The sequence below is a fragment of the Epinephelus moara genome, chromosome 7, assembly GCF_006386435.1.
Source record: "Epinephelus moara isolate mb chromosome 7, YSFRI_EMoa_1.0, whole genome shotgun sequence".
In the NCBI taxonomy this organism is placed as follows: domain Eukaryota; kingdom Metazoa; phylum Chordata; class Actinopteri; order Perciformes; family Serranidae; genus Epinephelus; species Epinephelus moara.
The window spans coordinates 4,623,720-4,636,516 of NC_065512.1; the positions used below are offsets into that span (position 1 = coordinate 4,623,720).

At 41.6% G+C, this 12,797-nt stretch overlaps 1 protein-coding gene across 2 annotated transcripts in view; it reads right to left on the bottom strand.

Annotated features, from left to right (window-relative positions):
* Window positions 1-7,780: 7,780 nt before the first annotated feature.
* Window positions 7,781-12,797, bottom strand: part of nup35 (nucleoporin 35) — an 8,974-nt gene continuing 3,957 nt past the window's right edge. The window contains exons 2-9 of one of the 2 annotated variants that reach the window (XM_050048447.1): window positions 11,615-11,770; window positions 11,403-11,527; window positions 11,248-11,299; window positions 10,351-10,459; window positions 10,187-10,256; window positions 8,397-8,525; window positions 8,161-8,295; window positions 7,781-8,072 (exon numbers count right to left, since the gene is read on the bottom strand). In XM_050048447.1, the coding sequence (XP_049904404.1) occupies window positions 7,995-8,072; window positions 8,161-8,295; window positions 8,397-8,525; window positions 10,187-10,256; window positions 10,351-10,459; window positions 11,248-11,299; window positions 11,403-11,527; window positions 11,615-11,770 (854 nt within the window). In that variant the 3' untranslated portion in view covers window positions 7,781-7,994. Of the gene's footprint in view, window positions 8,073-8,160; window positions 8,296-8,396; window positions 8,526-10,186; window positions 10,257-10,350; window positions 10,460-11,247; window positions 11,300-11,402; window positions 11,531-11,614; window positions 11,771-12,797 lie in introns of both variants that reach the window. The other variant, XM_050048446.1, reaches the window with a different exon arrangement.

Genomic DNA, 12,797 nt, shown 5'->3' on the forward strand with positions numbered 1-12,797 from the left:
GTGCTCAGGTAGCGCGAGATATCGCCTCTGTAACCCGAGCCCGGCGAGCCGCTTGGCAAATCTCGCGATATCTCCTTTCATCTCGGATTGGTGTAGAAAAAAAGCAGCTATTTGTGGACACATGAAACCAATCATTACGGCAGTGGTGGAAGAAGTACTCAGGTCCTTCCTGAAGTTAAAGTACTAATATTACCACACAATAAAAATACTCGACTACAAGTTAAAGTCCTGCATTCAAACCTGACGTGAAAAAAAACAAAAAGCATTATCAGCAGAATGTACTTAAAGGGATAATTCAGATTTTTGAAGTTAGGTTGCATGAACACTTATCCATAGTGAGTGTGTTACACACAGCAGATGTCAGTCAGCATGCCTTCAGTTTGGAGAAGCAGAGTGGAGTCTGACACGGAAGCTAAGCAATGTACTGCTGCGGCTGGAGCCAGAAATGAAACTTACTGTAGCCACCTAAACAAAGTCCCACCTAAAAAAACAAACAAAATATAGTTCATGCTGTAATGAGAGTCAGCGCCCAACCTTTCAATCAGACAGCTTGTTCTGGCAGAGAAGCTTTAGCTCCCCATCTATGCTCTTGTAAAAGCCACCAGACTCCATTGACAAAAACACTAATTTTAGTTTGCTGAACACAGAGGCTGCTGGTCTACCGCTGCTTTGATAAGTTCATTTATTTGTGTTATTGTGTGACTTTAGTGAAGCCGAATTGACCCGTTGACATGCCAAAGTCACACAATGTCACTAACAAACTTACCAATAAAGGCAGTGAGTGGTAGACCAGCAGCTCCTGTGTTCAGCAATCTTAAATCACTGTTTTTCTCAATGGAGTCTGGCTTTGAAGAGAGCAATTTAACAGCTTCATTTTAAAGTTGGATATCACTGTCTGACATTAAGCAAAAGCAGTAAAATACTCTCAATATAGTGTACACTTAAACGGATATTGATGTTTTTAGGTTAGGTTTTTTTAGGTGGCTAAAAAACGCTTTGTTGCTGACCCTTCCACAGCAGCACATTGCTTAGCCTCCATGTTGGACTCCAGCTTGCATCTCCAACCTGGGGGCAAGCTGACTAACATCTACTGTATGTGATATACTGTCTATGGAAAAGTACCTCATACAACCTCATTTAAAAAAATCTGAAATAACCCTTTAAAGTACTAATGGTGATGTTTTTGGATCAATATTACTGCTGCATTAATCTATATGTTGCATATTACTGGTGTAAATGTTATAAAAATGGAAACAAGTACAGGCACCTCAAATTAATGCCTAAGTAGAGGCCTTGAATGCATGTACTTGTTTGTATTCCACCATTACATTCGGTGGGTGTTCCTCTGTCCTGCTCACATAACAAGTAATGCAGCATTAGCACAAGGCTTGACAGAACCGAAACCTAGACACAGGGAGGGGATTTGGCAGGCGTGTATTTAATGAGTGTATCTGGAGCCTGTTTTAAGAAGTGTCTCTTAAAAAAAGAAGTTTGGGATTTACTCGTCAAAGTCATGCATATAATAACTTTTTGGAACTGAGGAGGGATCCCTCCTCCAGTGCAGATTAATAATATACAGATGTCATAAGCACAGAGGTGACAAAAATAAAGCAGGATTTATACTTATGTGTCAAATCGACAACGTATCTACGGCGTAGGCTCTGCATAGATGTGTACCCTACGCTGAAGTCTACACTGCAGCCTGACGTGCACCTCCAAAGAAATGTTACTGCACGTCAGGACAACACAGACTTCTTGTTTATTTTTGCAAGCTTGTGTGGGATTTATCTCATGTTCATATGAGTAGAGAAAAACTCTGCTAGCCACTAGGCTAATTTATGCAATGTAAAATGTCACCGGCTTATGCTAATGACGTTGGGAGGAATATGTTTAGTATAAGACAGTTGTTTTGTCGGTGAACCTTGTGATTATGAAGGGAGCCGAATTTTGTTACGTTACCTTTGTTAAATGTTGCTGTTGTTCCTGGCTTAATATGAGTAGAGGGAAACTCCACTAGCCGCTAAGCTAGCTTATGCAATGTAAAATGCTATAGGCTTGTGCTAATGGTGTTAGCATGTTGTATTTGTGGGGAAAATGTGTCCAGCCAAAGACAAGTGTTTTGCTTGTGACTCTTGCAGTTATTATGACGTCAGTTTGTGTACTTGTGTTTGAAACTGTTGCTATCAAGCCACTTTCAGTGTGTGTTTTCAGTCAGTCAAACGCACACTATAGCATGCATGTAGGCTCTGCGTAGAGCCTCAACAATGGTAAGATTACACCTTGGATAAACAGAATGACAGCATAAATTAGTGCAAACTTATACACAGAACATGTATCCGGGAAGCTGTCCAACAACTCCCAGGCGAACCACACAACCTCCTCTCTACCTTAAAGATAACAGAAAGAAGAGAGACTACACATACACACAAGTAACACAACAATACCATACACACAGAGGGAGAAGAAGTGCAGCTAAGTCTGTGGGCCAGAGGAGCCTATATACTGTGTATACGTAGTATTTTCCATGAATTGTTTCCCCTAATTATGTGGTTTCAAATGCCTGTAAGGTCAGGCGGGTCCAACATAAGCTCAACCAAAGCCTTCCCCCGTCCTCCCCTGTCTCTTCCACGCACACTCCCCTCCTCTCATTCCTTGCTCTCGCCGTGTGCCTTCTGTTCTGCATACAGGGCAGCCTGTGAGGCCTGCTCCAGTCATTTATCCCCTGACTTTATGCTGCACCGGTGGGGTGGGGGCTGAGGAGACCATATGTTGCTGGCATAAGGTACACCAGAGGTAACTGGCTACTGGGAGAGAGGTCAACTGGTGAGAGATTCCTGAAATGACAGGCGATAAGCGAGGCTGCTGCCTACAGGAAGTTCCCCATTACGCTATATCTCCAAGGCATCAAACCACAGTTAAACCTGTGTCCACCAAGTGCACGACTGAGATGTCACCATGTTTACAAGACAGAAAACAGGACCCTGTGTCTTCATTTTAATTTAAGCTTTCCCTAAAAGCACAGGTCATACAACTTGTTGAGCCTCTGTGGCAGGTTGTGCAGGAACGTCACTGTGTATATTTCCATTTATCTGCATCATGTGTCAACTTGATCATTTATTGTCTATGAGTCATTCAGTGACGTACAATGTATTTCCCGCCAGGCAAGCCAAACACCAAGGTGTTCCTGCCTTCTACTAAAAAATGTTGCTTAACTTGATACAAGTGGGTGTGATGCAAAACCCAGTTACGTAACCTGTAACGTCTTTAAACTGAAATTAAGTTTATAACCCTCTGCTTCTCTTTTTTAGGAACACTTGAACTGTGTAGGTTTTTTAAAATCATATGTCAAACACAAAAAGTATTAGTTGACGTTTAACATGTAGTTCACATGATAGACTTTGGAGACAGAGGTAGTGGTGTGCTCGAGGACTGTTTCTATCATGTGAAAACACAGGCACTCTTGAAAAGGGTCAGAACATGGGAAGAAAAAATGAACTTCAGCGTGGAGCCGGAACAAATGCACCTGAATTAAGTTAAACAGCCTTTATATTTAAAAAAAAACATGGCCGCTTACATTAAAACACTGACTAGTTTCGTACCTGATGTCTTCATAAACAGAGTGAAAGGACAAACTAGATTTGTTGAGGTGTGTGTGACAGGACATGTGGCCCCATCTGCTGGACAAAATAATATTTGATTAATAGGATTTCAGATCACCACCACTTTAAAATGAAAATGGTAGAATCAGTTAATCAATGGTTTAAACTGTTTTTAAATGTCCTTTATATTGAATTGTCTTGTCTGTTCATTATGTCTGCTTTCATGTGAAGCACCCAGTGCGTATAATGTCCTTACTGTAAATCATCTAGTGCTGCATTTCTTGTATGAAAGGTGCTATATAAATAAAGTTTATTATTATAATTATTATTATTATTATTATTGTCATTAATTAGGAGCTGGTTATTATGGATGCACGATATTGGATTTTTTGCAGATATCCAAAATGCTGATGTGTAACAACTCATTTGACTAGCTACTTAATTTTAGTGATCATCAAGTTTCTTCTGTAGTGGAATTAATGTCATATTATGCATGCATACTCTTATTGTTATGGCCCACCAGCAGATGGAGACATGAAATACAATAGTTTTCTTTTTTTATATTTTGTTTTTATTGGCATCCAGAGGGTTTATGAAAAATACTGTTACAAATACTTAACTACATAACTGTTTTGGCAGTTTTATATATATTATATCTGACAAAAAAGAAAAGAAAAAAGCGCTTAAAGGAAATAAATAATTATACAAGCCCAAAAACAAACAAGCAGATAAAAAAAAGCGTACAGACATTATACATTTCAGAAAAACAAAAGAAAACACAACATTTAAGTCACATTCCACTGGATTCCTGAATAAAGGACTTCACTATTGTTTTAGTCCAGAAGTCCCATTTCAATCAGTTAGGTCCCAAATAAAGTGAAAATAAATAAATCAACTGATTAAATGGGATAACAGTGGCTATGTGAAAATGTACACTTTTACTTTTCACTTGTTATTTTGTTTACAAACATAGGAAATCACAATAATTTTTTTAAATGTGACTTTATGGAGTTCCTTCCCCTGTGGCCATATTTCACAGGCAGTATATGCTGGTACCAAAAGGAAACTATGTACATTACTGAACACACTGGAGGAGTGGCAGTATTCAAAATATGCACAGAAGTCTCACACAAATTCTGGGTTTTGGAGTTTAATAAAGTCATGCTACCTTGACCATATATTGGTAAATTTCTCTTGTTGTATTCTGAGGGAATATGTCAGTTTCTCCAGTGTATATATTTGATGGACTATGTCGAGCCAATCTTCAAATGAGGGAGTGTGAGGCTTCAGCCACTTACGAGTTATGGCTTTCTTACATGCAGCCAGCACAGTTGTCAAGAGGGTCCTACCTTTGGAGTTTATCTCTTTTGGACTATTGCACTGATATAAAACCTCAAATCTGAAAGGGATATTGGTTCTGAACACTCTCTCTAAGATCTGATGGATATTCTTCCAGTAAGAAGAATATCCATTTGCGACCTGGCATTGCCTGCAACAATCCGAGTTGATAGCTCCGTGTTGTCTCTGTTGGGGAGTAATGAAAAACCGAACCAAACTCTTCCAACAGAACTCCCTCCAAATAAGGGAACATGTAGTTTTACACTGATGACATGCCGATATTATCGTGTGTCCCTGTTGGTTATAAATACCAGAAGTAAGAAATAAGATTAAAAAAAAGTCAGTGAACACATTTTTTAATCTCTTTAATTCTTTGACAGACTATTAGATAATTAATGCATTTGCACCAGTCTTGTAGAGGTGTTACTGTGGCAACACTGCCTTTAATATGAAGAGACAGAAGGTGAAGCTGAAAATGGGCCGAAACTCAGGAGGTGACAGTCTGAGTGTGTGTGTGTGAGTGATAATGATGCAAACAGGGAAGTTATTTTAACTAAGGTGTGAAGCTGTGCTGTTAGTCATCAACACACACAGAGTGTGAGAGTGAGAAGCAGTCTGCCCACAGAGACTGACAAAGGTCCGACTGCTGACTTCCCACCTGAGCACACTCTTCTCAATGATTCACAGATCTGAGGTCTCATTTAGAAACACTGCTACGCACAAAACAAGGCCTGAATAGGGCGCACGCCATGTCCAACGCAGAAGTCATGATATATAAAAACAGACTTTATGGAAGAAACTTTGACTCATGTTTACGAACATTTAGGAGATGGGAATTTGGCGACGCAGATGGTGAGTTGGAAGCCTGATTTTAGTAACTGTCAAATATTTTTTGGCGTCAGGAGCAGTGACCTCCTGTAGTCCTGTCGCCGTGAGGTTGCCAAGTGGCAGAGCCAGGCCAACTGCTTCTTTATGCTCAGCCAGGGGTGTTCAAACATTTTTGAAGGGGGGCCAGATTAGATCATGTGACAATACCTGGGGGCCCGCTGCTTCCAGCATCATATGGGTTATTAAAAAACACATATGCAAATAAGACAAATGCAACGGTTTTATCTTTTGGTGAAAAGGCAGCGGCCCTCACTGTTGACTTAACGCCTCTTTGCTGTGACCATGTCTGTTACCTAGCAGGAAATATCTGCTCTTAGGCAACTGTTCATTTGCTTGTTTACTATCTATTAAGCTGCCTGTGTAGTTTCTACTTGTTACATGTCTACAAACTGTGTGACAGTCCTGCTATTATGAGGTGAACGGAAAAAACAATATTGAGTGGCGGGCCAAATATTGTGTATTTTTAACAAGCCTTTTGAAATCGGTCCACAGGCCACGATTAGCCTCCGGGCTGGACTTTGAACATGCCTATGCTAAGCTAAGCTAAGCTAAGCTAAGCTAAGCTAACTGCCTTTAGCTTAATTTTCATTGTACAGACACGAGAGATCTTAATCTTAACAACAGCAAAAAAGGAAATATTTCTCAACATGTCAAACTATTTCTTTAACCTCCTGAGACCCTGTGTCTCCATATGGGAACTGCCCATTGGTTCGACAGCCCATTGGTTCGACATCCCATTGTTCCGACCATATTAAACTCATTGTTCCTAAGTCCGTTCCGAAATCATCATGATGCCCTGTGGTTAAGGTCTGGTTAGGTTTAGGCACAAAATCCACTTGGTTAGGGTCAGGAAAAGATCATGGTGTGGGTTAAAATGAAAAAGAAAGTGACAAACACATAAGCCGTGAGCCTGCTCCGCCTCAAGCCGGTCAAGGCACACCATACGCCCGCCGCAAGCTGTTCAGCACCGCGGACAGTCGGACTAATGGGATGTCGAACCAGTGGGCTGTCGAACCAATGACATGGACCCCTCCATATGAGGACATCACATTTTGAGTCTACTTGACCTCGCACTTCATTCTAGTAATTCAGACCTATTGTCCTCGTTTGTAGACACTTTTTGTGCCATCCAAGCGCACAATACTCTAATTCATGTAAAAACAAGATGGCAGCCATCTCTGCCGAGTCAGTCTGCAGTCGATCCCAACACAGAAGTGGACAAGTAAAATTACATGTGCATTTCTCTGTCATTGCTGTTTTCAGAGTCATGTCCTGTTGTTTAAACAGTTAATATTCCTATTATTACTATCTGATTGGTCGTCACTTATTTGAATTTGCTATCAGTTGTCATTAGGATTTCTGTGAGCTGTTAATCAGCTGTCAACAAGCTGCAATCGGTTTGTGGTTCAGTCAATGTGAAGTATCGTCCAGTGTGCAGAGGACTGTGGGTCAGAATAGCCAGAAAAGCATGTTGGCTTTCATACGACCAATAAATACGACCTGCTATTTTTTGCATACTGCATTTCACATGCTATGTTTTGGGACATACTAAATCTTTTTCTGCCGTACTATATAGTATGGTAGTATGGGAGCACATAGAAAGTCTCCATGCACAAAGCCAGCTCCATATAATAATACATTTCCCAAGTTTGGTGTGGAGAAACTTGACTGGCCTGCACAGAGCCTCGACCTCAACCCCATCCAGCAGCTTCAGGATGAACACACACAGTGAGCCCGGCCGTATCACCCAACATCAGTGCTGAACCTCTCCAGAAACCCCTGCAGCATGACTCTGAGATAAAAAGTCAAACTATCACATGACTGAAGTGTTTGTCCACAAACTTCTGGCCACGCCATGTAAACACGGGGACGATGACTGCCACTTTGTAACAGTGTGAACAGTGGTGCCGTGTGGCTGCTGAGAGAACTTCCCCTCTGAATGAAACTTCACTGAGTTCAAATCAGAGAAAAACTTTATTGAGACAAAAATATTAAAAAACACTGATTATAAAAGAAGAGAGAGAAAGACAGAAAGATCCTCCACCTCAGCAGACACACTCTCACTCACACACACGCATTCACACAGTGTAGTGAATCAGTTCAACCATCTGTCCACAGAGCCCCCTCTCTTCTTCAGGCTGCAGGTATCCCATGATGCATTGCGTAATGTCACCAGCCAAACATGTACTCCATTGCTTTGGAAACAAAACTGTCGTCCTTCCTGGGTGTCTGTCTGTCTGCTACCACCTGGAGACAGACACACAGATTAATCTCTATGGTAAATCAAATGCACAATGAAGACGTCAGGCAGGTGAATCTCGAGGTCAGAGGTCACCTGGTAGTCGCTGCCGGAGTTCCTGTAAGCGGCGCTGAGCGGCCTGATGGCGGAGCGAGGAGTGGAGGGGAGGACGGAGGAGGAGAAGGAGGTGGAGAGGGGAGAAGAGACAGCGGCACAGCTGTCCATCACGCTCTGAGAAAGAGAGAGAAGAGGATTCAAACTGAGCTCAGAGTCACCTGATGAGGAGGACCAATCAGACGGCAGAGAGATGTTGAGTAAAGATGGCTACTGACCTTGTCTATGCAGGGTTTGACTCCCACCATGATGGCGTCACCAAACACTTTGCCATCTTTCGACAGAGCTTTCCTGGCCTGAAGTCTGGACTGATACTGAAGGTGCATCCAGTTACCAGGAGACGCCATCTGTCAGTAAAACATCAATACACCCATCAGTACTCGACATGGGCTCCAGCACTTATAACAGGACTCTGAATGGTCACAGCAGGGGCGCTACAGACAATACACACTGGGGATGCACCAATCTGTCTTTTATCTTTTACCATCTTTTTCAAAACACACATTAAACATGGCTTAATAGAGACAATTTCAAACACAAGTAAACAAATTAGCCTCCTCATAACTGACAACATTCACAGACAAAACACTTCTCTCTTACTGGAAATATTTTCCCCACAAATACATCATGCTAACGTTATTAGCACAAGCCTATGGCATTTTACATTGTATAAAATAGCCTAGCAGCTAACAGAGTTTTCCTCTACTCATATGAAGCCAGGATAAATCACCCACAAAACTTTTGATAAGCGCTTATGATTTGATGTATGTAATTATATATCGATTATATATAATTATAATTATTTAGGAAGTATGCACATGCCAGTATGTATCACTTAGATTTTGAATTAGTAATATAAGGGACATGTTTCATGTAACATTTTTATGAAGATATTTTTAAACAATAGCCGAAACTTTTCCATAACATTCTGGTTAATTCCAAACCATTTCTAGGCCTCAAATTTCCTTTTCTTTGACCATGGGAACCCCGTGTTTAGGCTGCTTTCACACCCAACCTGTTTGTTGGTTTAGTGCAGTGCATTTGGGCTGCTGTCAATCAAACCCTGGGGCAAACAATCGAACCGAAACCACCTGTAAAGATGGTTTTCCGTCCGCTGTCAAGCCGACTCTGGTGCTGTTTGTTTGTGGTGTAAACAGACTTTTTAATAGCAGAAGTGTGATTTCAGCATCATTTCACAAGCTGAACTACTAATAAATCCTGTTCAGGAAGTGATCTTATAATTAATTCATATAAGGTCATGCATACAGCCTGTTTATGCAAATCATCTGGTAACCATGGTGAAATTTATGCACATCAGCGCAGGTTCTTCCCTGATTAAAAAGCTGTTAAAGTGATGTACTTGTATCTGACTCCACGTACTTTGTCAGTCCATTAGGTTCATTAAAAAGTGACAGTGATCTCACAGTAATAACCCCAGAATCATTACTGTTCCCATCTCCAGTCATTATTCTTAACGTGCAGTCGATCTGCAGTCTAATAATAATAATGCTGCTCATAGTCAGTTCTCTGTGAGCTCTTTGACATAAATTAACATAGATATACACATCAGAGGTGTCAAAGCGCTGCAGGAACTTCTGTCAGTCACCAGAGTTTGATTTCCCCTTGAAGGTCCTGATGATACAGGATGACATTTGCCAAAACTGTGCAATCATCGTGTCACGCATTACAAGATCTTTCACCAGGAGGAATCTCCAATGAGTGTGTCAAGTGGTGCATGAGTTGAACCACAGCTCAGGATTGAGGTGGCGCTTACGAGAAAATATCGAAGTCAAAAAGTGACATCATTAGATGCTTCTCAGCCCTTCACCTGTGTGTGGATCTGTTTTCCTCACAAACCAAAAGCAACCTGATAAATGTTACACAGCTCCTCCAGGGTTTATTTTAGGTTTTTATTTTAGTCGCTAAAAGTTTGTTGTTAGTAAAATATGACGGCAGTGCTCGTTTCTAGCATCACACTCCACTGAACAGAACTTTGTGTGTGTCTCACCGTGTGTTTGAGGATGTTTCCGTACTGAGCGAACTGCAGCAGGATGTAGGAGGCTGACGCTGGAGGAAAACTGACAAACACAAACACAGACAGTTCATGCGTCAGTATTCACAGTATATTAAACAGTGGAGCAGTGTCAGTTGTATATTTAGGAGGATAAATACCCAAACACAGTGACCCAGGTCTGATCCAGCTGGTCGTCAGATGACAGAGTCTCTCCCTGACTGTAGAAGGGATCCACCTGAGCTGGAGACAGGCACAGCTGCTGCACACCTGGAGACAGAGACAAGTACAAGGACACAAGGGAGAGAAGTGAATGCAGGCAGGGTGATTACTGAGGGTTTTTGTTGTCCAGCAGAAAATCAAATATAGCAGACGTATGCATAAGAGGGCAGCAAAGAGCATGTCAGATATTCTGAATCATGAGAAACCCACGTCCTCTCAGCGCTCACCCAAACAAATGTCCTGCTTTATTGATCACCTGAATGTACCTGGATCTTGAATTAAGTGTCTTGAGCAGTGCTGAAACTCAGCTTCAGGAAATAGCAAGTATCGCCGCATAACGATGGAGTAAAATGAAAATAATGCAATGTAATAAGCCACATAATTTTTATCAGGGCTGCATGATGTGCAAACAATCATACTGTGAGTGTCTCTGTAAAACAACTTTTTAACCCTGCTCACAAAGATTTTTAATTGTTTCAAAAACCTACTTTATATTTTTACAGTCATGTTATAGTTCAGTGTCCTGAGTTGCAAACATTTAAACCTCTGTAGCTCCAGTGCTGTGTGCACAAAGTTAACGTACAGCCCTGATATTTATTTTATATGTTTGTTTCATTTCCATGTTGTGCAGCTGTATATTTCCATTTTATTTTGATCACAGTCTGTTTTTATAAAAGTGCTCGTGACATGTCAACTGTGGCTTTGACTTGCAGCTGAACATGTCGCCCATCTTGTAGAAAATACTGACTTTTGTCCACATGGCCCAGCCCTAGTATCAGTGTTGTTACAGAGTCAGAGTAAGTGTTACCAGTAGTGGGGACAATGTCAGTGTGTACCTGGAGTTGAGGCCCCTCGTGCCGACAGAGGAGAATGCATAACTGGAAAAGACTGAAGAGACACATAGAGACATGTTGTTTAAAGAAAATCCAGACTTTGATCACATTTTATCATCATAACTGATTCTGTTTTCAGACAGCAGCTGGGTACTAACCTGCCTATGTGTGTTGAGCGGCGTGGCCACATTGATCAGGTCGTCGTGGATACTGCGAACAGGGGGGGCTCCGCTCTTATCTTTCGGGGTGGGGACGACAGGCTGCGGGGCCGAGCCTCCACCTCCTCCTAAAGTACAGGACGTAACACACTGATAAACCCACAGAGTAAACATCAATCAGCTGCAGACAGGCAGTCCTCCTGCTGGTGTACCTGTGCTCTCGATGATGGGCGAGGTCAGGCTGAAGGGGCGTGGCTGTGGGCTGGCCGGAGCTGGCAGGTCCCCCATCAGAAAGCCGGGCAGGAACTGGGCTCCAGGGGTCGGCTTGGGAGAGGTGGGAGAGCCCAGGGTCATTGGTTCAGTTCCCACTGAGAGACAGGGACAGGTTGAGACAAGCGGTCACCATAAACTCTTAACCCCATATGAGCCAGTTCACAGCCTCGGGTCCTCTCAGGTGTTTCTGGCTGTTCCAAAGTCTAAAATCTAAAGGTGGCTGTGCTTCTGACGTCAGAGCTTCTCAGCTTTGAAACAGCCTGCCTGAGGAGATAAGACTCACAGAATCACTGACCTATTTTAAATCACTTTGTAAAACCCAGTTTTATAGACTTGCTTTGTTGTGATGTCATTTTTTTCATCCACAAAAATAGCACACCAGGGAGGGTGCACTGTTTTTTTGCCTGCTCATTATTTACCTCACAATTAATAACATTTTAAATTTTGGTTTACATTGTACAGATTCAACAGAAACATTCATCTACCATCTTTAATGAATTGGGAAATATTTGCAACTTGAAAAAAGGGTTATTTTTTGTCTTTGTGTGCATCATATGTAACTGCTGTTGAATGACCTGCTGTTTTTTTTGTAAGATCTTCTACAATATATTATATGAAAAAAACAGATGCTTGGCTCTGTGAGTTGAATGCAATGATTATACATGAAAATAGTAATAATACTAACTTTATTTGTGGAGCACTTTTTGGGCTGAAAGCACAAAGTCCACAGGATTTTGGGAAACTATGGACACACACACACACACACACACACACACACACACACACACACACCCCCCCCCCCGGAAGAACATTTTGAATATTGTAAATTGAAATTGAAATGAATTTGTATACAAAATGTACAGAAAGGTAAAATCATCAAGTTTTGAAAAAGTATTGCAATTTCATTTTGTCTTTAATGTTATTATCTTATATTATCTTTTATAATGTTATATAATGTTATTACTATCCTAAAACATTCTCCAGGTCCTCTGTAACTCTGCAGGAGGCGCTGGCGCAGCTACTCGTCTGTCCCACCTCCGTCCCTCCTACCTGCGCAAGTCGGAAAGAGGGAGGAGAGAAGGCGTGGAGTGGGTTTTACACACATCACACCAATCAAATGAG